This window comes from Puma concolor, chromosome B2, assembly GCF_028749965.1.
Source record: "Puma concolor isolate L17-30 chromosome B2, mPumCon1.1.hap2, whole genome shotgun sequence".
Classification (NCBI taxonomy): Eukaryota; Metazoa; Chordata; class Mammalia; order Carnivora; family Felidae; genus Puma; species Puma concolor.
The window spans coordinates 5,808,790-5,836,540 of NC_141671.1; the positions used below are offsets into that span (position 1 = coordinate 5,808,790).

The window sequence follows — 27,751 nt, forward strand, 5'->3', positions numbered from 1 at the left end:
ATTTGTCTGTGCCTGAAAAGCAGATCAAGTTCTAGAAGTAAATATTGAGGCCTCTGCTGGAAGCCAATTCTCCATGGGTCTCCTGTGTTTGGGCCTACATTACGAGCAGAGGCACAGAGTGCCTTTGTTCTGGACTATCTTTTCAGGGGTGTTTGAACAACCTTGAAAGACCTAGTGACTTCCTCTGGAACAGTCATTCTCAGTTGGAGGCAGTCTTGCCTCTAAGGGCTGTTTGGCAGTTTCTGGGGACATTTGATTGTGACAGCTGAGGGACTACTGGCATCTGCTGGGAAGTGGCCAGGGCGGCTGCTGAATTATCTTGCAATGCAGCCCTCACAACAAAAACCTGTTCAGTCCAGAATGTTAATAGTAGTGAGATGGAGAACGCCTGCCTTGGGGCAAAGGCCTGGTTTGTTTATTGTCCGGTATAGTAAAGGTAATGTCTTCCCGTGGTGCAAAGGGCAGGCAGGTTTACTATCTATCATAAAAGACACGGTGCCATTGAACTGGACGTTCAAAACTAGCTAAAACAGTAAATTTTATGGGATGTATATTTGAGCACGATGAAAGTATTCAGCAAAAGATTTGGGTTCCCTAAGCTGAGAGTTCTTTCCCTGGAAGGTGAGCCACTATGTGTATCACCAGCCCCCCTTCCCATTGCCCTGTGGGGGTGAGGCCTTGGGGAGTGGGTGCAAACGGGGATCCTCTGCTGTTGTGAGCAATAAAGTTCGTTGTCCCTGACCTAGAAGTCTTCTGTCTTCTGCCACGTCCGTGAAACCAACGACAGGCTAATGGGTAAGCTTTTAAAATTTCAGACCTCCTGTCGTCCTTGATAGCCTCTGCTGGACGGTGCATGGTGTTTGTGTGCTTAAGTGTGTGTATAACTGCGGACTAATTCCATCTAAAAGCATGGTTGAATTCTGTTCCCATGTCCAGGCTCTTGTCATTTTTTAGAGACAGGTTAACAATCCTGCATCTAGTGCTACTTCCAAACCCATGGAAAACTGAAGAATGGCACATTAAAAAAAATGGGGAGGCCAGAATAAATATCTTTTCTCAGGACAGAGTTTAGGTCTAACAGGAATAAAGTTTTCTTTTAAAAATTTATTATTATTATTATTTTTTGTATGCACACTCCAAATCAGTCTTTTTTCCTAAGCAGTAGAGCAAGTGCCTGACTAACCAATACCTGTGTTAACACGCTGGCGCTGATGACTCATGTGTCCTTTGTAAATTGATGCTTTTCCAAGCTAAAGAGGCGAGGAATGAGCCTGCTCCTTTAATTTTTTTTTTTTTCAACGTTTATTTATTTTTGGGACAGAGAGAGACAGAGCATGAAGGGGGGAGGGGTAGAGAGAGAGGGAGTGACAGAATCGGAAGCAGGCTCCAGGCTCTGAGCCATCAGCCCAGAGCCTGACGCGGGGCTCGAACTCACGGACCGCGAGATCGTGACCTGGCTGAAGTCGGACGCTTAACCGACTGCGCCACCCAGGCGCCCCTAGCCTGCTCCTTTATACTGAAGTACACTGCCTCTGGTAAGTAGGGCCGGATGGGAGAACCCACCGTCTCAGGAACACAAGCAAATAAATACGTATAAAATAGGCAACGAGCAGTTATATTTTACATCTTGTTCCATTTGAGAGAAGAGGGCAGAAGATAAGGATAGCAGCTTTGGAGTGGTTTTGGATTCTTTTGTAGCTTTCCTCACCCATTTGCAGTTGATTTTGAATAGTAAAATAATGAGAATTACAAGATGTTTTTATGCTAAGTAGTTTCATTAAATATCATTGAACCTCTTTCAGTAGAGCAGTGAAACCGTTTCTCGTTTTTTTTTTTAATTGGAGGTTGTGATACACAGTCTTTATTTATTTATTTAAAACTTACTAAACCCTTAACAGTAAAGTTACGCATATAATATTTTTTTGAAGTTTAACAAAGATTATAACAGAAGTAGCAACCACGTGCCTCACCCCTCCCCAGCTGGATTCCTGCTCCTCGCAGGTAACCCATTTGAACACACCACTTTGTTCAGAACTCTTTGGTGTCGAACACACTGCTGTATTTCTAATCCATACATCCTTCCTTCCCTTCCACGGTAATGTCTCTGAAATCTTTGGGCCTTTGGGTCTTATAGGCGATTGTATGTCATAGTTTAATTGGCTTTTTTTTTGTTAATTTTAAGGGCACATAAAATAATGGAGATGCTTTTACTAGGTGCTATCTCAAATTTGGTATCAAGTAAATTTTGTGATTGTTCTTTTCAAATTTAGGTATGATTAATTTTATCCCTAATGACCGTGGAAGTCTTAGTCTTATCCCCCACCCCACAATAAGGCCACAGGCGTACAGACGCACACACACGTGACCCTCTTCTCTCTCTGCACGTTAATTTCATGATGATTTTTGGCTGAGTCAGTATTTAATCTGTACATTATCTTTGCTATATTATTTGAGCCACAGAATGGATTCTGGTTCCGTTTCCTTTCTTGTGCAACCCTCTTTTCCTCTTTCCCACTTCAGTTACCTTTTTTTTTTTTTTTTCCAGTTGTATAGTTTTCTGTGTAGCTATTACCAAGTGATCTCTAAACTGCCAGGGGTTGATTTCCTCTTAGTGTACTCAAAGCATGTGCAATGATGATGAAATTTCAACTTCATTTTTTTCTCAGACCCTTCATCATCTGCCTCAAGCTGGGTAGGTATTCTCTGGCTCTGCTTTTTCAAGTTATCTCACTATTTTTCTTTACTATTGTTTTGGGAATTTCTTTCATTTCTCCAGGGGATAGATCTCCTATTCCTTGGCCTCCACATCTTTCTCTTTCTTGGACACACCTTCATTTTTTATGGAACTCACTCCTAGTAGCCTCCTGGGAACAGCTGTGTGGGAAGAACATTGTTTTTGAGACTTTGCACATCTGAACGTGCCTTTTCTTCTACTCAAACTTGACTGTATGGCTAGGTATAAAACTTTAGGTTACATAATGATTTCTCTCAGAATTTTGAAACCACTGCTTAGTTGTCCATCCACAATGCCAGTTGGGAAGTTTCATGCCATTCTGTTTCCTGAACTTCTGTAAATAATCCTTTTCCCCCTCTCTGGAAGCTTTTAGGCTCTTTTGTTCCTGGTGTTCTGGAAATTTCCAGTTATGTGCCTTGGTGAAGCTCCTTTGCTGATTGGATTGGGTACCCAGTGGACTTTTAAATTTTAGAGATGCTTATTTTTCAGTCTGGAAAAAAATTATTGAACTATCTCTTTGACGATTTCCTTCTCCCCTCTTCTCTCTTTCTGGAACTGCAAGTATTTGGAATGTTTTTTTTTTTTTTTTAATGTTTACTTATTTTTGAGAGAGAGAGAGAAAGTAAGTGTGAGTGAAGAGGGGCAGAGCAAGAGGGAGAGAGAGAGAATCCTAAGCAGGCTTTGTGCTGTCAGCACAGAGCCCGATGTGGGGCTTGAACTCATGAACCTCAAGATCATGACCTGAGCCGAAATCAAGAGTTGGATGCTTAGCTGACTGAGTCACCCAGGCACCCCTGCACATATTTGGGTATCGGCCTTCTTAGACTGACTCTCCATTTACCTCTCCTTTGTTCCATCTCTATAAATTTTTTCTTGTATTTTCTCAACTTCTTTTAAAATCAAAAAGCCTCAGCGTTTATCTTCCATCTGTTGATTTTTTTGTTATCATATTTTAATTTCTAAGAGCTCTTTCATTTTCTCTGAATGTACATTTTTGTAGCATCTTGTTTTATGGATGTGGTATCTACCTTTATATCTCCAAGGATTCATCTATTATTTTAAACTTTATTTACCTGTAATATCTCTGTTTCTTCTGGGTTTCTTTCTTTCTTTCTATGTTTTTATCTCTGTCTCATTGTTAGAGGCTTTCCTTGGCTCTCTGGTTAGATTCTTTTTTTAATTGAAATATAGAGGTGCCTGGGGGCTCAGTTGGTTAAGTGTCCGACTTTGGCTCAGGTCATGATCTCACAAATTGAAGTTTGAGCCCCACACTGGGGTCTGTGCTGTCAGTGTAGAGCCTGCTTGGGAATCTCTGTCCCCACCCTCCTTTCTCTGCCCCTCCCCTGCTCACTTGCTCTCTCAAAAATAAACATTAAAAAAATTTTTAAAAATTTGAAATATATCTGACATCTACCATTGTATGAGTTTAAGGTGTGTGTCCTATTAGATTTTAGAGTGAAGCATTGAGGAAACCGTGCACAGACACAGCTCCTCAGGTTGGGGGCGTTTCACTGTAGGGTGATTGGTTTTTGCCATTTCATTGGCAGACTTCCATTTTTCAATATCTGTGTTCTTCTTTTGGGTCAGTCTATTTTCTTTGAATGGAATCTTTCAATCTGTTGCCCTGGCGGTGTAAGCCTGGCGGTGCACATTTGGGGATCTGACTGTGGGAAGGGGGCTCGGGGACCTTGCCATGAACCCAAGAGATTTATTCCTCTTGGTTCCATGACTGTGCCCTTGCTGCCCTTGTTCTCAGCTCGGCTGAGGTCCAGCTCCCCTGTAGTTCAGGATCTTTAGAGAGGAAGCCTCCTGCAGTTCTCACGGGTGGGGAGGGGATCTTGGGAGTCTGTCTGCTTCTCCTAAAGACCCTAAACCAACCCCCCTATTTTTAGTCACTTCCCTTCTTCCAGAGATTGCTGGTGCCTCCAGTCTCTCGGCTTTCTATAGGTCTTCCGGCCTGCACAGGTTTGCTTCTTGGCTTCCCCTCCCGCAAGAGCACATTTTAGCTGCCTCAGTTCTGCTGTTACTGGCCCCACATCCTTTGGCTTTACTGTTTCCCAAGTTTTGTGGCTGTGATTTCTTTTCAGGCTTGTGTGCCCTTACACATTCATCCCCCCCCCCTTTTTTTTTAATTGCCTTTACTGGCAGTTTAGAGTGGCATTAGAAGGGAGCTGAGGAAAAAAACAACAACCCGACATTTGTTCAGTTTGCTGTGTTTAACCAGAAATCGCCTCCACACTAATTCATCACGGGGAAAATAAACCATCTTTACAGAATCTACACTAGATGAGAAACCGGCAGCCTGTGACCACATCCCCTGGGAGAGAATCCTCTTTGGCTGGCACAGGGTGAGCACCTCCTTCAGAGCCGCGACACTCTTCTGTCCACCAGGTGGCAGCACACCTGTGTCATTCACCCAGCCCCTGGGGGCATTTGTCCTGGTGATCATTGATCTACACGTTCAGGACGAATGCCATTTAAGGGGCGCCTAGGCGGCGCAGTCCATTAAGCTTCCTACTCTTGATCTTGGCTCAGGTCATGATCTCATGGTTTGTGAGTTCGAGCCCCACATAGGTGGTGTCAAGCCTGCTTGGGATTCTGTCTCTCTGCCCCACCCCTGCTTGTTCTTCCTCTCTCAGAATAAATAAGTAAACTTTAAATAATGCCATTAAAAAAAACAAAAACAAACTGTAGTCTAGAGGCTGTAGCTAGAAGCAGGAGGTCTGAAGTCCCACGATGCCCACTGACATCGTTCTGTTCTCTGAGCCCTCGTGTGGTCTCCCCACTTACCCAACCTGCCACCTGTGGGGGGTCAGCCGCCACTTGTAGCTTCTCCTGCGACCCGCGAGCTAGGTGGAGAGCTTGCCTGTGTGACTTACTCATGTGAAGGAGGCTGCTTTTTCTGACCAGACCCATCGATGTACTTCAATGGAATGTATTTGTTACAATCAGAATTATAAAATGTTTAAAACCAGGAAAGAAGCTCGTGCAAAGTGTTTTGCCATCAATGACACGAGCCCCATTTTCCCACAAAGGCGTAGCCTGTTGATGTCCACACAGGCGCCCAGGCTCCTGGCTTCCAGCGTGGATCTCTGTCTCTCTGTCTCTTTCTCAGAATACCTAGCAGAAGGGCATTGGGGGAAATTACGGACTTCTGATTATCCCACACAGCAACATGTTCCATCTGCGTGGAGCGCTCCTCAGCTGTCACTGCTTTCACTGAAGGGAAAGGCAACAGTATTTCCACATGCTTCCTTTTTGAGTCCTGTCCTCCCCGCGAATCCTGCTCCATGTTGCCACAAGCCTGGCACACAGCTGCAGGAGTTTAGAGGGGGATGATCTGGCTTCTTAATTTCCCTGTGCATCAACAACGAGGGTTTTTGTGACATCCTGTCTATGGATTTGTGTTTACTTGGTGGAAATGGTATAAAACATTAAAATACAGCCTTCAGGGATTTCTGATGTAAGAGAAAAATCAACATTTACTTCTAAAGGGAGAGAACTTAATGGGGATTTCTTCTTTCTAATGATGACTAGAATATTCTCATGCTATCTAGATGTTTTCTTTTTTTAAAATATGTTTATTTTTGAGAGAGAGAGGAGGAGGAGGAGGTGGGGCAGAGAGAGAGGGAGACACAGAATCCGAAGCAGGCTCCAGGCTCTGAGCTGTCAACACAGAGTCTGAAATGAGGCTCAAACTCATGAACTGTGAGATCATGACCTGAGCCGAAGTCTGATGCTTAACCTACTGAGCCACCCAGGTGCCCCTACATACGTGTTTTCCGTGTGTTTGTTATACCTTCCCAAATGGGTGTTGTGGAAACATGGGGAGCCTCGTGGGGCTGGGTGAGCCAGCTCTCAGCTGGTGGCTGGCCAGAGCTTCTCTTTGCCATATCCTCACGGGGGTCACATCTGTGAACATGAGCATCCTTTCTGCAGGTCATGGTACTTTAAACGATGTCTAAACGTTTTTTTGTTTTGTTTTTTGCCTTTTCCCTCTGTGAAAACTGAAAACAGGAAGCTGTTCTTTGCTGTCATGAAAAATTGAAACTGATTATTTCAAAACACATCATTCAACTTGGGTAGGAGATGACTTTTAGTTTCCATGGCAGTGGAAATAAAAGCAAGTGAGGTGACTTTTGTATTTTTAACACCAGTGTCCGAATTCTGTGGGTGAAATCTGCAGAAACATCTGTCCACGCGGGAGCCGGAAACTAACCCTCTCTCTTTCCCAATGTGCAAATGTAGCAGGTGTTACCTGAGAAGCGGACATATCTAAGGTGGTCATTTTTGTTTCTTTTTGGTTCTGATCCCCGGTTCCTGGTGGAGTGTGTTTCCGGGAGGGGGAACGAGAGACATGCATGGTGGTTAGGTAGGATACCTGGACTAGAAAGTTCTAACTTGCTCTGTTGTCTCAGACAGCGAGGTCTTAAACATTAACACACGTTCCTCAGGGATTCCGATGTAAATATAAGAATCAAATTTACTTCCTTTTTTTTAAAGTTTATTTATTTTGAGAGAGAGAGAGAGAGAGAGAAAGCGGAGGAGGGGCAGAGAGAGAGAGAGAGAGAGAGAGAATCCCAGGCTGCCAGCACAGAGTGAGTGCCTGCGAGGGGCTCGAACTCACAAACCATGAGATCATGACCCGAGCCAAAGTCTGACGCTTAATTGACTAAGCCACCCAGGCGCCCCAGCATTTACTTCTAAAGTGGACGGGACATTCGCTATAGGTCTCTGTTTAGATGCCTTCCCCACATCATTTTTAGTGATGCCGTGACTCTCAGAGATGTGATGTGAGTTTTAAAGTGCAAATCATTTGAGCTGCCTGGTCTGTCTGTGCGAACGCCATCCAAGTAATTGATGCTTTCGATATTTTGTGACTTATTTCCATATGATTTCCATATTTCATCTTCATTCCTCTTACCACTCAGGAATCCTGAGTTAACCTTAGTAAACTGCATGCATATTCTCTAGAAAGCCTGAATACTTGTGGTTTCCCCTGAGCCGTCCCCGCCAGGACGCAGACGGCCGTCGTAACTACAGACCTTTCCTGACTTGCCACACAAATCAACCATTATCTCAGAATGTCCGTTACGAAATGAATAGTGAGATGTGCAGATGAGCAAGTGCAGGCAAAAGGCACTAGTGTCCTATTAAGGAGAAACACAGAACTTTTCTAGTGGGACTTTTCTAATAAATGTTAAGAGCCGTTGCTTACGGTAAATGTGCTTTTTGAAAGGTAAGAGATCTCGGCTTTTTAATAAAAATTTCTGTGTGTGAGGGTACCTATTGTGTAATTGTGCATATATGTCAACATGTCTATTATTCTAGCTGCGCTGAGGATGTTCTTGATGTCAGAGAGGCTGAGGGGCTGGAGTCATTTGGATGACTTCTGTGATCCCTGAACCATCATGCACATCGGTTTAGTGAGTATCACGGAGAGGGTATAATCCTTTCGTGACTCTGCTGAAACATAGGAACTGTACTTTATACAGGATAAAGGATTCCGCAGCTACTCGCAGGCATGAGCTAGTCCTGAGATTTTAGGATGAATGAACTCTGGAGAAACCATTGCTACCAGAAAACGGGTTCTCTTGAAACTTTAGTCACAAGTTGTGTAAAATTTGAGGTAAATTTTAAGGGAGAAGACTTTAAGCATAGGTAATAGTAGCTTTCTGATTTATTGCCTTTGTAGTGCTGTGTTTCCTTTTTATGATGTGACTCTCATAAAGGATGGCAGGGTGATGTAATTAGAATAAACCTTGTAGAATTATCTTTATGGCTAACCATCATTCTGTCAACAGTCAATCCTGTATTCTCCCAACTTTCTCTTTTTTAATTTCTAAAAAGTTTTTTTAACGTTTATTTATTTTTGAGAGAGACGCAGAGTGTGAGCGGGAGAGGAGCAGAGAGAGAGGAAGACATAGAATCGGAAGCAGGCTCCAGGCCCTGAGCTGTCAGCACAGAGCCCGATGTGGGGCTTGAACCCACAAACTGTGAGATCATGACCTGAGGTGAAGTCAGATGCTCAACTGACTGAGCCACCCAGGCGCCCCAGATATTCTCCCAACTTTCAGTAAAATGGGTATTTTTTACACTGGTATTTTTTACAATAAAAATACTATTTTCCTTTAAAGGGGCATTATTTCAAGGTAGTATTTACAATTAGAGTGCCTTTCTGAAGTGGTGCATTTGTGACTATATTGTGACCAGGTATCTAGACAAGGCTCAGTAAATGTGAGCCGTGTTACCATCATCTCTGCCTTCCCAAAGGGACATACTGTGCCGGCTTTTACCTGTGGGAGGCACATTTGTGTTTAGGTCAAGACAGTGGACATATAATACCATGGCAAATGTGGTGATGGACACAAAGATGAATAAGAAAGAGCTCTTGCTTCTAGAAACTTCCAGACGGCTTCTGTAGAGCCACGGCGGATATTTCCCCATTATTCCATACTCGTTCCAAATATTGTCGGAGGCGTCTGCTTGATAGCAGCTCCTGTCCACTGTTTTCATTTCACACATCTCACACTTACCATGGCAGAGTGTACTGATGCATTTGACCCGTCCCAGCCCCATGAGGGCACAGGTAGGGTGTGCTGGCTGCCTGAGGGAGCCAGGAAGGCTTGGAGAGAAGGCGGGTCTAATGGGAAGGTGTGCTAATGGGCTTTTTAAGGAAACAGGGGAAGGGAGAGGGAGAATGAAGGAAGAGTATGAATCTGAACGTGGATGTACGTGGGCTGGGGAGGGAGCAGCAGGGACGTCAGGAGGTACTTGCTGAGTGTAGTGGTCTCAGCTGCCATCACAAAGTACCACTGACTGGGTGGCTTCAACAGTGGATGGTTCTGGAGGCTAGAAGTCTGCCATCGATGTGTCGGCAGGTGGGTATTTTCTGAGCTCTCTCTCTTTAGGTAAAAGTATCTTCCTCATGTATCGCCTTTGCAATGCCGTGTTTTGTACAGTTTATCTAGCTTGTAGATGGACGTCTCCTCCCCGTGTCTTCACGTAGTCTTGACTTTGTGCATGTCTGTGTCCTAATCTCTTCTTTTTTTTCAATGTTTATTTTTGAGAGAGAGCGAGGGTGAGCAGGGGAAGGGCAGAGAGTGGGGGAGACACAGAAACTGAAGCAGACTCCAGGCTCTGAGCTGTCAGCACAGAGCCCAACACGGGGCTCAAACCTCATGAACTGTGACATCATGACCTGAGCTGAAGTTGGACACTTAGATCTAATATAAGTGTCCCAATATCTTATAAGGATGTCAGTCATGTTGGATTACAACCCACCCAATGGGCTTCATTTTGTCTTAATTACTTCTTCCAAAGCCCCATCTCCAAATAGTAACATTCTAAGGTAATGGGGGTTAGGACCTTAACATGTAAAAAAATTTTAAAGTTTACTTATTTATTTAGAGAGTGAGCACAAGTGGGGGAGGGGCTGAGAGAGAGAGAGAGAGAGAAAGAGAGAGAGAATCCCAAGCAGGCTCCATGCCATCAGCACAGAGCCCAATGTGGGGCTCGAACTCAGGAACCATGAGATCATGACCTGAGCCCAAATCAAGAGTCAGACGCTTAACTGACTGAGCCACCCAGGCGCCCCATCACATGTAAATTTTGAGGTGATACAGTTCAGCTCAAAACAGTGGGAAAATGGGGTTTGTCTCTGGCCTGATGCTGCCTGATAGATCAAAGGGATAATATTCAGGGAGCACAGCTTTTGAAGTCTTGTGTCTGTAAGATAGATGACTGGAGCTGAGGAGAGACATGGAGCCCACTCAGCCAGCCAGTCCCTCTGTCTTTCACTTTGTTTGTCACACTGTAAGGGTGGGGCTGAGCAGGTGCCTGGTTACCACGGTGACCAGTTTATAAACTACTGGGAGCCGTGTCCCTCAACTGGAATCTTTGTCCATTTTTTGTTTTTTTCAGTGCAAATGAAAGGTACCACCCACTGGTCATGTAACCCTTGGCAAGATGCTTGGCTTTTTCTCAGGCTCAGTTTCCCACCCTGCCTGCCTGCTGCTTGGGAGATGCAATGAGAACCTATTTGTGAAAGTGCTCTGGGAAGCCTGAGATGCTACTGCCTGCCTGCCTGTCATTTTTGTCCCCATAACTGGCTCCTGCCGGCCTGCCCTCCACCCCACAGCGAAGTACGCGACCCGCATGTACATACTAATTCATGCAGGTCAGCTTTGGGTCTTGGTACCTCTTGCTGGGCACGTCTGCGTGACTTTAGAGAGTGGCCGGCAGTTGAGAAACAGAGCTACTGGGTGGCAAACTAGTTGCGAGAAATGCAGGCAGGGGACTCTGAAGCAAAGAGTAACCAGCCGTAACTAAGAGCAGGGATCACTTTATTTGTGGAAATCACACCCGACAGTCTCACTGAACCAGACGTGCACACATCAGCCTGCCTTTTAACTGCACTAACTGAGAAGGGCAAGACCGTCGCTAAGCGTCTCGATCTGATGTTTTGTTTGTTTTCCTTCCCCAGAGGTTTAGAAGGGAGACGGTCCTGAGGGGCCCACCCGAACTCACTTCCGTTAGTTGCAGACCCTTTACTTTACTGTTTCATCGGACAACCTCCCAACTCCCTCCATTCAATGGCCAGAAAAGTGGAGGGATAACACTAATAAACATACAGATAGTTTGTTAAGTTTGCAGTGGTCTTTTACGTGCACGATCCTGTTTCCTCCTTACCACAGCCCTGTGAGGTCGCTGCGATCGTCCTCGGATTCCAGAGGGGGCTCAGGCGAGGTGAGGTGAATTTGCTGGCCTGAAGCAGCGGTCACAGCTGCCTCACCCCTCACAGTGTGTATTTCACGTTGCCGGGTGATGCCAGCATTGCAGAAAACATCAGCAGTCGTAGACCTCATGCAGGAACCCCCTGTGATCTTTCTCAGGTATGGACACGGTCTCTGGGGATCACCTGAGCACTGGCTCCTGCCCGGTGGAGTGGTGAGGGGTCATGCACAGGAGTTCTGCTTCCTTCTCTGCAGGAGGGACCCTGTGATTGGACCTGGGGGAAAAGGACCTTTCCCCTTCCTGTTTCCCTTCCTCCTTCCTTCTGTCTCTCAAGTTGAATTGCTGTTTCTTTGTCTTACTTCTTCCTTTGGGATTGCTGCTCCGTCCTCCCCACACTCCCCAGCCCCTCGCTTTGGCTGCTGTGTCTACCTCTCTGTATCTGAGTTGTTAACATTATCAGGGTCTTTGTCCGGCTCTTTGAGGTGGGGGTGGCACAGGGTCTCCACGCACCTGACGGCCATGCTCAGTGACCTCATGCCGGTGTCTGGCTAGCCGTGACAGGGGCCGCGTAGCCCGCAGTCAGGCAGGTCCAGCCAAGTGGGCAGAGGCTGAGAGCAACTTGGGGAGTTTGAAGAAATTAAATAGTTCCAAAGACTTTTTTTTGTTGGGTGTCGGGGGAGTAGGGATATTTTTCTAGTACTTTCTATATTTTAATTCTAAGTAAGCTGCTGGTCTCAGATGTGTTTGTTAGTTTCTTCATTCAGCCTTGTTATTCATTTAACACCGCCAATGAGGACCTACCAGGCATCCCCGAATGTTCTGTGAAGGGAAGCTTTTTATACCTGAGACAGGGAGGTGTCTGCCCAGAGTGCAGTTACAGAGTAAAGCAGAGGTTGGTCCCTTAGGTGGCACATACTGGGGACATCTTAGCAGACACACAGAGGTGGCCACATAGCTCTACCTGGTGGTCAGGAGTTGGGGCATATAGTTTCCTTAAAAAGTGAAGCAAGTTTCTCATAACATAAAATTAACCATTAACCATTGTTTTTTTAAGTTTGTTTATTTTGAGAGGAGGGGCAGGAGGGGCAGAGAGAGAGGGAGAGAGAATCTCAAGTAGGCTCCATATTGTCAGCGCAGAGCCTGACTCAGGGCTCGAATTCATGAATGGTGAAGTCATGACCTGAGCTGAAATCGAGTCGGACGCTTAACCAACTGAGCCGCCCAGGTGCCCAGCGTTAACTGTTCTTAGATACACAGCTCTTTGGCCGTCAGAACACTCGCAGTTGTGCCACAGTCCCCTCTGTCTAGTTCCAGGGCGTCTCCTGTCCCCCCAAAAGGGAACCTCGTGCCTGCTAAACACTCTCCCCATTTTCTCTTCTCCCCAAGCCGGACAAGCACGAATCCGCTTCCTGTCTTTGTAGTCAGGCCTGTGAGCGTTTTGTGGAAATGAAGCCCTACAATGTGACTTTCTGTGTCTGGCTGTGCGTAGAGCAGCCTGCCCCCCAGGGGAGTGCCGTCCTAGCTGTGAGATGACATCCCAAGACCTCCTAAGAACCGCGTTCTGCTGAGTCAACTCTCCTTTGTGGGCGCCCACGGCTAGGGCCGCATGCCGGGTCAGGGTTGTGTGTGGGGAACCAGAGTCGTCCTGGAGAGTGTCTCTGTGCAGGAGGACGGAAGGGATTGAGGAAAGGTGCATCTTGCTGACCTTGCTTTTCTCTTCCTGGCTGTCCTGTCCTGGAAGGACCGCTCTCACTGCGAACCCCCTCCCTCTTGTGGAAGGGGTGTTCTTTTGTTTCTCTGCAGGCCCTCACCATGGTATAGATTTTATGTGTGCGCACGCGTCTGTGTGTGTGTGTGTGTGTGTGTGTGTGTGTGTGTGTGTGTGTGTGGGTGTGAAACCCAGTGTTCCTTCTGGGGATGATTTGATTGATGTGTGCACTGGAAACATCTTTAATAATTTAATGCCTGCTTCAAAGGAGATTACACCAAAAAGCACACTGCTTTTCATTTATTCATTACAGATCTGTCACGGAGGATTTTTTGGGGGGGGGGGGTGCTGAATTGTAGTGTTGTAGTAATAATAAATTGTGTTCTACACTCAGGATATTTAAAGGATTATAAACCTTTTAACTCATGCTGCTGTCTTATTTAAATTGATCAAATTGGTATGGTATTGCGCCTTAATCTTTTGCATTTCGAAAGGTTGAGCTAACCGGTTGCGGCTTCATGCGATGACTGTAAAACAGCCATGTTGGGGAAGTCTAATAGAAATAACGGGACGGAAGCGTAATAGTGTGAGTGAGTGGTGATGCTGATGGTGGGGAGGGGAGACCAGGGCCTCAGTTCAGGGCTGGGCATCTCCTCCTTTGTAGAGAGGTTGGAGTCTGTCCCGTCCGCTTGTATCAAAGGGAAGGAAAAGTGTGAATGTGTTTGGGAGTTGGGAGTGAAGAAAAAGGATAAGATGAGAAACACAGAACTAAAAACTGAAAGCCAACTCCCACTCGTTTTGCAACATTTAGGTTATAAATCCCAACTTCAGGAGAGGAAAACAGACTTTTCCCATTTACACAGAAGTCAGTCACCTCAACAGACTTTATCAAGCTCTTGGAATATATTCCCACAGAGACCAGGGACAGGTCCGGATTCCTACACGATCACAGTCAATTTTGAGTTTTTTTCTGTTACTATTATTAAATATTTTTTTATTAAAAAAAATCAGTATCACTTCCCTTTAAAACCAAAACCATTGCTCTGAATTGGGCACGTTCAGGTACACTGACAGTTTCTAGGAGGGTGAAATGCAATTACCCAATTCTCAGAAATAATTGAAAAAGCAGTCTGTTTCTGCCGGCAGCCTATGCGGGTTGTGTTTCTGGCTTCTTGTTTATGTAATGGCTTTGAGGACTCTGCCTAAAAGTCTTTATCATGTTCCCTCCCTAGATCACAGCAAAAGTCTTTAACAGAAATCCAGAAATGTTTGTGCTTTCCAGTCAGTAATTACTTAGACACTAAAAGCAGTTTTGCCTTGTAGCGTCCTGCCCTCTGGTCCTTGAAAGTGCACTTGAGAGTGCTTGCCTTAGTGACCAGGTGAGACAACGGATTATCGAGTTATTTCTCTAAGGAAGGAAACCGGGACTCTGGGGCAGGCTGTTGCCTTGGGTTCAAGTCCTGGCCCTACCTGTCTCCCGCCTGTGCGATGCAGATGCGAAAGGCGTGGAGTGGTTCCTAGTTCTCCCTCCGCGTGTAGCGGGGAATAAGCAGTGGACCCCGCAGAGCTGTTACGAGGGTTTCATGGAAGGACGAACAGATAAGCCCAGAGCGTGACCTTTGGCACTCACGGGAGACAGTGCTCCATGTACGAACCGCATCTGTGAACGGCGTTCATGTGGGATTTCAGTCACAGCGACCAGAGGCCGCCACACCTAGCGTGAAAGGTCCCTGTCCTGACGCGCTAATGCCACCTGTTCCCACACTGCTCTGAGCTCCTTGATTGCAGAGTATCTGTCTGTCGTATTTGTCTCTGAATGCCCAGAGTCTAGAGCACTGCTCAGCCCAGGGGGGCGCTCCGGGTCCACTCACGCGCGTCATGGCGACAGAGCCCTCCTCCAGATGTCTCGTAGGGTCGCACGGCGTGTACCACTCGTGTCCTTCAGAGTCACTAAGAAGGGAGCTTGCTCTCTGTGCTCCAGACCCCTTGGCCTTTTCTTGGTCTCTTGTGATGTGTGAGGGGGAATAAGGGGGAAGCCACCCACAGTGCTTCTCTGAATTGGCCCCTTGTTATGGTTCTTTTTGCCCAGAATCCCCTCTCCATCCTGGTGTCCTGCTGAGGAGGCCACCATGAAGCCCTTGCTCTTCAGGGACGCGGACGTGCCGCCTTTGGCCCGGGACATTCCCCTTCTTCTGCTTTCGTGATGACAGAGCCCACCCTCTCGTTGACCGGACCCTCCCTCTGCTCATCGCTTGCCCGGGGCTTTGCTGTGTGTGTTCCTGTGCAGAGATGGGAGATTTTTCTCACCATCCTTCCTTTAGTCTCCATTACATAAGTGTCTGTCGTGCCTCTTAGCACCACTGGCAGATTCACCATGTTTTGTTCCCTTTCTGTCCAGCTCTTGGCCTTCCCGAGAGCCTCACCCCAGACAGCAGCTCAAGGATCGTGGGGCCGCACGCTGTTTGACTTTAAGCATCTGCATGGAAATAGGAGAGGCACAGCCTCACTGTACTGTAATTTAAGCTGCGTGATGATGAACACCATGGTTATGGGGATATCTTAAGAACAACTAATTTTTTTCCTTCATTTTTTTTGAAGTGCATCTTTCGGAGACTCGATTGACCAGGTTGTTATGACTTCACAGTTCCAACTCTTTCCTCTTGAAAACAGCGTGTGGAGTTTTGCCCTGAACTTTCAGCCCACTCTGTTCTGTATCTCTTCTTTACTTTAGAAATGGAGAGCGTTACGTTAATTTGTGCAAGAAGACCGTCGAGACCTTGTAACGAGCATTTGGGCGGTTTGAGAATGGTTTTCCAGAGCTGGAAGGTGGGGGGGAGAGAATCAGGGTTGATAGCAACTCAAACCCTCATTTTATTTTTTTAAAAGTTTATTTATTTATTTATTTTGAGAGGCAGGGAGGGGCAGAGAGAGAGAGAGAGAGAGAGAGGGACAGGGAGAATCCTCAAGTAGGTTCTGCACTGTCAGCACAGAGCCCAATGCAGGGCTTGATCTCACGAACCATGAGGTCACGACCTGAGCCGAAATCATGACCTGAGCTTAACTGACAGAACCACCCAGGTGCCCCTCAAACCTGCATATTATCATAGCTGTTGAAGGACTACACGACCTGTCCGGTATCAGCCAGAAAGAGACAGGTCTAGGGTCCTAACTTGGAACAAATCCTGTCTATACTTAAAAACAAAACCGAACAACAAGCTATTATTTTATTGGAGACAGTGAAGAAGTAGGAGTGTTCCAGGACAGAACGCATCATGCAAACAAAGCGACCCTAATGTTTCCTTGGCATGTGATGCGGTGGATGTGGTAGGCACTGCATGTAACTTCTCTCATTGACTCCCCGTGGAGGTTTTATTACGCTCGCATTTTACCAGTGGGGGTTCTGGCGCTCACAGAAGTTAGGTAACGGTAAGTGCCTGGCCAGGGCTTGAACCTGGGTCTTTCTCCAGGGTCTTAGCTCTGGTCGTTGGCCCCCTGCTGTCTTTTGAAGCAGATTTACATGTACCAAAATAACAGTAAAATGCTTCATTTGAGCTTATACGTTCTTGAGCACTTACTATTTTTACAGAAAGGACATACATTCTGACCTTGGATCTGTGTGACTGTTTTTGCATTTAGAGATAGGCCGTCCGCGCCCAGGCGTTGTGCGGAAAGTGGTCCACAGCTGGTGTTAGAAAGCCTGGGCTCCCGTTCTGGTGCCACCACCATTGCTCTCTTTTAGCCTTTGGAGATGTAACTACACACCTGGCAGTAGCCATGAGGATGATGATTTCTCCACAAAGACTCTGGATATCGGCCAGGCTCTGCTAGATATCGGCCAAGGGCCCTGCAGTCTGGCTTCCTCTCTGCCACGGGCCTTCAGGGCACTGGTTCTGGAGTTACATGCTTCGTTCCAGTTCGGGCTCTACCACTGATACACAGTGGGATCTTGGGCTACACATTTGGTCTCTTTATACCTTCATTTCCTCACCTGTAAAAAGGGAATAATAATTGTTGTGAGGAGTAAGTGAGGAAGTCCTTGGGAAGGGTCACATTCAGTAGGTACTCAGTAAGGGTTAGCACACTGTGTGCTAAGTAAAGGATGTTTCACTTGATGGTAGCAGAATAATTACTATGGCATTATACTGTGCAGTGGAAAATCTCTGTCACGCTTCTCTTACCTGTCACTCGTTCTGATCCACCAGAGGCCAGCAGAAATAGTAGGTGAGGAAGAAGATGGAGAGAAAGCCAACAAGGAAGCAGAGCAGAAAGAAGATTTTTCGGGAGTGAATGGCCAAGTTGAAGAGGGAGGAGTTGGGGAGGCTGCAGACGCCCCCGAGGAAGTCGAGGAGGTCCCCGATCCCGGCGAGGGGCAGGCGGGTCCCACTCGCAATAATGGAGGCACCGATGAAGAAAATGGCGAGGAGCTGGATCAGGTTAACACGGAGCTTCAGGACACAGTGGACGAAGAAGTAAAGTCTGAAGGAGCTGGCAGTGGACAGGATGAGGTATTTCTATTGCTTTTGCTCACTTGTGTTCACGCGTGAGTGTGTGTTTGGTACACCTGCTCACGCACTTAGGGAATTATTCAAGCACTTGAGACTTGCATCGAAACACTTATTGTTGAGCAGGGAATGACCCAATACCATTTACTTGACTGTATTATTTCAGTCAGTTAACAAATATGTCACCCACCAGATGAATCATCCCCAGAGAATCCGTGCATCTCTTCTGTCATCCACCCATCCATCCATCCATCCATCCATCCATCCACCCAGTCATCCATCCATCCATCCATCCATCCATCCATCCATCCATCCACAAACCAATCCACAAACCCATTCATCCATCCACCCAGTCAGCCATCCATCCATCCATCCATCTGTTCATCCATCTACCCATCCCCCTGTCCATCCATCCATCCATCCATCCATCCATCCATCCATCCATCCACTCACCCACCCATCTACCCAGCCAGCCACTCATCCATCCATCCATCCATCCATCCATCCATCCATCCACTCATCCATCCATCCATCCACTCACCCACCTATCCATCCAACCACCCACCCATCCACCCAGCCAGCCACTCATCTACCCAGCCACCCACCCATCCAGTCACTCATCCACTCATCCATCCATCCACCCATCCATTATCTCATTCTCCAAAGTTTTCAGAGGCTCCTGAGAATGTATATAACACATATAAACAAATGCAAACAAGTTAAGACTGTGGAAGGAAGAAATGAACATCAAGGTTATAAAACCTAGGCATGAAAGAAAGAACATCACCTCTGTCATGGGTGACGTCTTTGCTCTCCAGGGATGTTAAAGTTTAGCTTGTTTACTCCACATTAAATGGATTAATTGAATTAAGTGTTCCATGCACCAGGCACTTAATAATATATAGTTCTATTTATTATACAGAGAGGGTAAGGAAACATGTGGTAAGGCCTTCTTTCCCAGCCTGTGTTCACCCCACTGCCCCTGCAGGAGGATAGTCTCAAGTGCTGGCATTCTACCACAGGATGGATGGTTAAATTAGAGTCTAATAAACAGGCTAAAGTTCAATGTCCTCATATAAGAGGAAGGATGAACCCCACAGCAGGCTCAGTACCTGCTTGTGCCCTTCCTTCCTGTCTGTCCTTCTTATCAGGGCCTGCCTCCCTCCAGCTATAACCCCCTCTCTTTATTCCTGATGCCCCATATGATGAGTGGGCTTTTCTTGATGATTTAGTATTTTCACTCATCTGTTTTATTTCACTGGGGGGGGGGATAGAATTTAGTCATGGTAAAATGCAGGTCAGGTTTCAGTTACCAGGACAGAGTTAACTGGAATCTGTTGTCTGGCGTCTACAAAAAACATTATCAACTTAATCTAAATGAAAACATTCAGTGTGTCCCCCGTTTCATCTTTCCTCAAGATGAGAGAATCCCAGTGGTTGTCAGGAAGAAACCCCCCCATCCGCAGTTCTACAGAGTTACTAAAATTTAGCTAAAATTTGTGTCCTGTAGTTGTTTGTAGCTGACATTCAAAGAAGAATTCAATTACATGATTTCCTTTCCCTCAATAAGGAAATGAAATGAACTTCCCAAGGAACGAACACACACACACACATGTGTGTGCACGCGTTCTCCAGGGGGAGCAGGATGGTTTATCTGAGGGCATCCTATGGAAAGCATGATAATGTAGAGAAAGAACAGTGTCCTCGTTTATACGGCAGCTATAATAGTAGGCTTCGTGAAGCTCTTCGTTGTAGTTGCCTTTGCTGAAAGTTCGTAGCGTGAAATCAAAGTGTAAATCGTGTGTGAGACCTAGATAGTAAGATCCAACTCTGCACTTTTCCAGGGCTCTAGCTTTCCATTCAATGTTATAACCTACATAGATTTGACAGAAATGAGTGGATAGGGGCACCTGGGTGGCTCAGTCAGTTAAGTGTCCGACTTTGGCTCAGGTCATGATCTCACGGTTTGTGGGTTCGAGCCCTACATCGGGCTCTGTGCTGATGGCTCAGAGCCTGGAGCCTGCTTCGGATCCTGTGTCTCCCTCTCTCTCTGTCCCTCCCCCACTCACACTCTGTCTCTATCTCAAAAATAAACATTTAAAAAAATTAAAAAAAAAAAGAAATGAATGGATTACCTGTGCTTCCATTCTATAAATTTAACTTTTAATTAAAGTTTAAAATTTAACTTTTGGGGCGCCTGGGTGGCGCAGTCGGTTGAGCGTCCGACTTCAGCCAGGTCACGATCTCGCGGTCCGGGAGTTCGAGCCCCGCGTCAGGCTCTGGGCTGATGGCTCAGAGCCTGGAGCCTGTTTCCGATTCTGTGTCTCCCTCTCTCTCTGCCCCTCCCCCGTTCATGCTCTGTCTCTCTCTGTCCCAAAAATAAATAAACGTTGAAAAAAAAAAATTTAAAAAAAAAAAAAAATAAAATAAAATTTAACTTTTAATTAAAGCGGCCTAAAAGGCCGCCTGGGTGGCTCAGTTGGCTAAATGCCTGACTCTTGGATTTCAGCTCAGGTCATGATCTCACAGTTTGTGAGTTTGAGTCTCACATTGGGCTCCATGCTGACGGTGTGGAGCCTGCTTGGGATTCTCTCTCTCCCTCTCCTCTGCCCCTCCTCTCTCTCTGTCTCTGTCTCTGTCTCTCTCTCTCAAAATAAGTAAGTAAACATTAAAAAAAATAGGCCTTTTATAAGAACTGGGCCTCAGTCAAGATAAGTTTCCATAATTTGAAGTACAGGTGTTCTGGTATGTATTGACAGTGAATCTAAATTTGTGGAATTGCAAATGAAAAGTACCTGATATGTGATGAGTTAGGGATTTTAAGAACTATGCAAATGCCAAAGCAAAGCAATTCCCCACAAAGAGATTTAATCCTTTTTGACTCATCTCTCTTATAATGGCAGTTACGTGTTGTTTCCTTCTCCCCAAAGTGCTAGTTCAGGTACGTTTTAAGCATATCGAATATATGCATAACAAGGTGTATATGAATTATAAATTACATATTAAAAATTAACTTTTTCAAAAGGATTCTTTACTTCTGCGATGACTAAAGATTCAGTTTGTTGTGTAACATTTCGTTCCACCTAAGAGTTCTTAGGTGCACTGTGTGTTGTGATTGTAGGAAGACATCGCGAAGCACATGTCAAAAGCACAACAATCAGCTGACATGTTTTTATTTATTTAAGTTTATTTATTTTGAGAGAGACAGAGACAGCGCAAGTGGGGGAGGGGCAGGGGGGGAAGAGAGAGAGAGAGAGAGAGAGAGAGAGAGAGAGAGAGAGAATCCCAAGCAGGCTACACGCTGCCAGCACTGAGCCCCATGTGGGGCTGGAACCCACGAACCATGAGGCCATGACCTGAGCCGAAACCAAGAGTTGGATGCTTAGCCGACTGAGCCACCCAGGCACCCTCCAGCTGACGTTTTTATTGAGCTTGTGTTATATTCAGAGTGCTACTTGAGACGCTTCATGACATAGTAGCGTGAGATAAGAGACAGTCCCGGCAATTTTTTTTTTCTTTTTTAGAGCATGTATCGTGGCTGTAGGGGAAGGGGCCTGGAGCTCTTCCTACTCTCCCATACTGGTGGCCCCTGTGGGGGCTGTCGAGCCTCCAGGAGTCCATAGAGCAGAGTTGGAAAACCAACGGACTCTAATCTCATCCCCTCGGACTTCAGTCTAGGGGGAGAAAGACTGTACACGAGGCAGTATTGTTAATACCATAAAAGAAGTCCCAGTGGCACAGATGCCATTGCTGTTGGAGACACACCGTCCCTGTACTTGGTTTCCTCTCCTGCTCTTGTCTTACCTGGTACCATATTCACGAGGAATTTGTGAGCTCTAGTAGGAAACTAACAGAAGAGCATCTGGGGTGGGGCTGGGTTAATGGGCCACGAGGGCAGTATTGCAATTGGACTTCTCCCCTTTTCTCCGAAAATGTTAAAATGAAGAGTATAAACATGCTGTTGAAAAGAACTTAAAGTGAAATGAAGAAAAAAAAATTGAGAAAAATAAAGCCTGCAGCACAAGAAATGAGTCTGTGCTTTTAAAGCACATCGGGAAGGGCTTTTGTGCAAGTAAGGTATTGAGAGGGATGTGTCCACTGGGTACTGACCAAATGAAAAACAAAAGGAACCTGAGGACTATTTTTTGTTGAATGTTTATGTGATTGCATGAAATACTGAGTAATTTTTTTCTTTTTAAAAAATTTTTTTTAACATTTATTTATTTTTGAGAGACAGAGGCAGAGCATGAGCAAGGTTGGGGGGAGAGAGAGAGAGAGTTACAGAATCTGAAGCAGGCTCCAGGTTCTGAGCTGTTTGTTAGCACAGAGCCCAATGCGGGGTTCAAACTCACAAACTGCAAGACCATGACCTGAGCTGAAGTCGGACGCTCAACCGACTGAGCCACCCAGGCGCCCCCTGAGTAATTTTCTTTTTCCTTGTGAACTTTATGACGTTTGTAACTAAAGAGCTGATAAATATCTTTGTTTTGATCTCTTTTCTTCCAGGCTGACTTAGACCCTCAAAGACCACCAAGACCAGAAGTAAAAATCACCAGTCCACAAGAAAATGAGAACAATGAACAAAACAAGGACTATGCCATCGTAGCATAGATCATTTCTAAAAAGAGAGTGCATTATCAGAAAAAATGAAGGGTTCTAATACTTGAATGATAAGTATATAGTTATTGCGGAACATAATGTGACAACATGGTTGACTGCTACCTACTGAATTTTAAGATTAGAGGCTTAATGGAAAGATTAGATGATTTTGAGTAGCTACTAAAGGACAGTGGCTTCTTTTCATGGGATGTGTTTTTAAAAGTCATTTGGAAAAATTAAGAGGGATAGAGGGGCATTTGCACTGGATGACAATTGGCCACTTGTCTTTGTAAGCAATGAGAAAGAATAGGACCACACTTCTTGTATACTTTTCCATAAATTTAGAAGTGAGGTTATTAGATGGGAGCTTATTCTGAAGCACTTATCTAGGAAGGCATAGAATTTTAAAGAAATGATAATAGGAAAACCTGTACTATTTTTTTAAAGCAATAAACTCTTTAATAACCACCAATTTTAGTGTAGTTTTAGGCAGTAGATCGAAATGTTTCAATGACTTGTTGACATTCCTTCCTTCTTCCTCCTTGTCCCTGATCCCATCTCACATGAATTAAAAAGGCTATAACCCAGTTATGTCACCAAGCTTGGTCGGATGGTTTAAAAATTCTGATTATGTTAGAAGACTCAATATTGGCTAAAGATTGAATTCTCTCCAAATAGTTTTTTTTACAAAAAAAAAAAGCCAAAAAACAAACAAACAAAAAACCCCCACAAAGCCAAACAAACAAAAAAGCCCCAAGAAAGCATAACAGGAAAAAAGGAGGAGGCTACATGGGGAGTTTGTCACTGCTTGATCTGACTTGCTGTTTGGATTAGGATTTCTATTATTATTTCTATTAGGATGAGCTTTGTCATATTTTTGCCCCAAGGGGTATTAGCAAGTGTCTATTTTAATGGCCAGTTATATTTAGACTTTCAAGCAGATTCCTCCCTATATAATTAGAAGCCATGTGATAGAAATTGTTGAAAAATGTTTAAATTGTCATCATGAAACCAGTTCCTTATTAGAATTTTGTGGGCTAATTAAATCAACTTGCAATGACCTTGCTGGGTGTATATGGGGAGAAAGACAATTGTATTAGTTTTCTTAATTTTTAGGAGATGACACAGATCTTCCTTAAATATAGAAATAATGTATTTTTCTCACGTGAAAGACTATTTTCATTAGTTATGTAGATGTTATATATTTGAAATGTAAACTTCTAGTGCTTTCATAGGATTCATTATTAATCTTAGGTTTAAAAGATTTTCTTCCTCTCCGGATTTCCTAACCAATCATTTAGAATGAAAGTAGTTGTATCAAGGACTTAAGAATACTACAGAAAATGAATGTATTTTTCCTAGAAGCTATTTTAATATTTTCTACGAATAGGAAGCATAAGCAGAGACTGTAATGTAACAGTATTGGAAAGAGAGAGTGATATAAGGGCATATTAATCTGAGAAGATGAATCGTAAATGGGGGTTCTGTATTTCTGGTATAAAATGTAGATTGCACTTTTTACTAGTAGGCTTATTTTTTTTTCAAGTGGGATGATACAAAGCGTGATATACTACAAGCAACAGTCCTGTGTTGTTAGGGAAATAGACTAGCCTGTTTTTTAATGTTAAATTCCCATGCTACTCCTGGGCCTGGGGTTAATGATTTTAAATAGTTTATAGAAGTCAGGTATTGAATACAAGAAATTATAACTGGTTATCAAGGTGATTCTTTCACTTTTCTTTCTGTTTCTCTTTTCCTTCTTTAATAGAAATATCTTTTTTTCCTTCCTCATGTTCTTTTCTTCATTATACTATAAAGCTTAGGTTTTCAGGAAGTTTTTTTTAAATAGGACATTTATTGTCAAATTGGTTTCCATACAACACCCAGTGCTCATCCCAAAAGGTGCCCTCCTCAATACCCATCACCCACCCTCCCCTCCCTCTCACCCCCCATCAACCCTCAGTTCTCAGTTTTTAAGAGTCTCTTATGCTTTGGCTCTCTCCCACTCTAACCTCCTTTTTTTTTCCTTCCCCTCCCCCATGGGTTTCTGTTAAGTTTCTCAGGATCCACGTAAGAGTGAAAACATATGGTATCTGTCTTTCTCTGTATGGCTTCTTTCACTTAGCATCACACTCTCCAGTTCCATCCACGTTGCTACAAAGGGCCATATTTCATTCTTTCTCATTGCCACGTAGTACTCCATTGTGTATATAAACCACAATTTCTTTATCCATTCATCAGTTGATGGACATTTAGGCTCTTTCCACAATTTGGCTATTGTTGAGAGTGCTGCTATAAACATTGGGGTACAAGTGCCCCTATGCATCAGTACTCCCGTATCCCTTGGGTAAATTCCTAGCAGTGCTATTGCTGGGTCATAGGGTAGGTCTATTTTTAATTTTTTGAGGAATCTCCACACTGTTTTCCGGAGCAGCTGCACCAGTTTGCATTCCCACCAACAGTGCAAGAGGGTTCCCGTTTCTCCACATCCTCTCCAGCATCTATATGATCCTGTCAATCGATGCAGAAAAAGCATTTGACAAAATTCAGCAACCTTTCTTAATAAAAACCCTCGAGAAAGTCGGGATAGAAGGAACACACTTAAACATCATAAAAGCCATTTATGAAAAGCCCACAGCTAACATCATCCTCAGTGGGGAAAAACTGAGAGCTTTTTCCCTGAGAACAGGAACAAGACAGGGATGTTCACTCTCACCGCTGTTGTTTAACATAGTGTTGGAAGTTCTAGCATCAGCAATCAGACAACAAAAGGAAATCAAAGGCATCAAAATTGGCAAAGATGAAGTTAAGCTTTCACTTTTTGCAGATGACAGGATATTATACATGGAAAATCCGATAGACTCCACCGAAAGTCTGCTAGAAATGATACATGAATTCAGCCAAGTTGCAGGATATAAAATCACTGTACAGAATTCAGGAAGTTTTTAAGAGGTATCTCAATGAAACACAATGTTGTCTTACATGAAGAATAAAGTATATAAACACTTGAAGAAGATGATAGGCCATAATAATGGCAGCAAAAACGTTGAACAGTCGGGTTAGAATTCTTGTCTTGGACGGGCATATGTTACCACCTGGTGACAAGATGTAATTGTGACTTAACTTGAGGGGAGGAACCACAACTAATCACTTTAAGATACTTTGCAAACATATATTACTAAAAAAAAAAAAACAAACATGAATGAAATAGCATCGTCAGATCAGGGAAGACACCATTCACAGAGAATGGAAAATGTGGACGTCATTTTGGAGATGATGTCAACACAAGTGACAAAAGCTGATTCACCTCCCACACGTGGACATTTTCTCCATGGGAATGGTGGCCTCTGTGTCAGCACAAGTTAATAAGCTGGACTCACTGACAGATTTGGGGACCATTTATGTGAGTGAGCAGAAGACGCTTCGGTTAGACGTCAGGTATTGTTTCCGAATGAGAGGATGCTGTGAAATACTCACAAGACCTTTGATGTGATTACCAACGGAACGCTTTGTGCTGTCAGTTCTTTGTGAGGCTGTGTGTACACACTCCATAATTTCAGTTGTATGGGACTCTTTTCTCAAACTTAATTGGGTTTTAAGACATCTATAAACAACTTGTGTCTCAGTTGAAGTGGAACATTAGAGTTTCGCAGAGCAAATACAGATTTTAGCTAACATCATTTTCATGCTAAGGAGATTTCATCTGGCGGTAGTATCTGTTAAATAGCTACTGAGCATCGATCACTAGTTATAAAACATGATACTATGGCCATACGGTAACCTTTTACTCACTATTTTTCTCCATAGCCATAGAGTAACTTTTCACTTACTAAGACATTTTTTTGCCCATATGTGTTCTGGGGGAATAGTCAAATGTCAGACTCACAGGAAGAGCATGATACTCTCATGCCTCCTGTTTTATTCTGAGACCTTTGGTTCCTACAGTGGTCTGTAAAGACAGAACCATCCTACGTATATCTGGCTCGGAGTCCATTAGATATCTCTGGGTTTACGATTGTGAAGCCGTACTAATGCGAAATTGTTCATGTAATTTCAGCTTGTAGCTCACACACCAACTTGTAACTCATACACCAACATCCTCAAACATTTCATTATGTGACCTATCTTATACACAAAGGAAGAAGTTCATTCTCCTAGGAAACATCTGTGTATTCAGAATTGCCACAGAACATCGGGAAGGCTTTTTTATGTTATTAACTGACTCTCCTAAGGAATTAGCTCTGTACTTTTATTTTTGCTCAGTAAGTATCAAAAGAAACATTTTTAAAGGAAGATCGAGTTGCTAAAGAGAAAGCATCACATCTGAACTGTTGCCAATCTGAACAGAAATAGAATATATATATAGATATTCACATATACATATCAAATACTTATACAGATGCACTCACACACTTTAAAATCTTGAAAAGGACTCCTCAGGCACAGCATTATTAATAGAATAAGGCTCTTCTGAGAGAAGCAATGTCTAAAAACACGTGGAGAGGAAATGCTAAGAAATGATATATATCATGGTGCTTTAAAACTTGTTTCCTAAAGGCTTTAAGAGAATTAAATTTTTCAAACTAAGAAAGCTATCAGAATTTTAATGAAAAATCTATTCTAGGGAGAGGTGATTGCAGGTGGATGATATATAGATAGATAAATACCTAGAAAGATAGGTGATAGATGATGGATGGATGGATGGATAGATAGATAGATAGATACTACATAGATGATAGCTGGATGGATGGATGGATAGATAGATGATATGTAGATAGATGGATGGATGGGTGGATCGTGGGTAGGTAGGTAGGTAGATAGATAGATGATAGATAATCTTGTTTTCCTGAAGTAACTAGAGAGTACAGTTCCTTAGTTCTTTGTTACCAGCCTTAAGTACCATATGCTCTAGGTGCAGAATCTTTCATACTAACAGAGGCTCTGTCAAATGGTTGTCCCTGTTTGTGAATGTGTGTGTATGATTTACATGAATGCATAGAGGACTGTTTTTGGTACCAAGTAGCCAGGTCCACTGAATAGAATAGAAGACTTAGTACTTCACCACTCTGTCTATAATGTTCTAGTTCAGTGCTCGAGCTTTGTAGCCTCTTTAGGTGACTATAATGTCCTGGAATGGCACCACTTTCTTTTATTCTTTCTTTCTTTTTTTTTTTTTTTTTTTAAGGTTAGTTTGTTTTTTCTAAAGTGATGAGCATATAAGTTCTTTGTTATTAAATATCAGTTTTGTAAATACTCTTAAGATTCTTGCTTTTCAGAAATTACCCTGGACTGGAAATAGGTGATTTTTGTTCTTCCCACATAAAATTTGTGTATTTCCTACCAAGAAGTCTAAGTGACTTGGGTAGAGAATGAAAGTGTGCCCCCACATATTGATGAAGAAGGAAATACGATTAAAAAAATTTTTTTTAACGTTCATTCAGTTTTTGAGAGAGTGCAACCGGGAGAGGGGCA

At 44.0% G+C, this 27,751-nt stretch overlaps 1 protein-coding gene across 4 annotated transcripts in view; it reads left to right on the top strand.

Annotated features, from left to right (window-relative positions):
- Positions 1-27,533, top strand: part of DCDC2 (doublecortin domain containing 2) — a 170,927-nt gene extending 143,394 nt beyond the window's left edge. For 3 of the 4 annotated variants that reach the window (XM_086706121.1, XM_086706123.1, XM_025917264.2), the window contains 2 exons: positions 17,381-17,683; positions 22,187-27,533. In XM_086706121.1, the coding sequence (XP_086562247.1) occupies positions 17,381-17,683; positions 22,187-22,291 (408 nt within the window). In that variant the 3' untranslated portion in view covers positions 22,292-27,533. Of the gene's footprint in view, positions 1-17,380; positions 17,684-22,186 lie in introns of those variants that run through there. The other variant, XM_086706124.1, reaches the window with a different exon arrangement.
- The last annotated feature ends 218 nt before the right edge of the window (positions 27,534-27,751 follow it).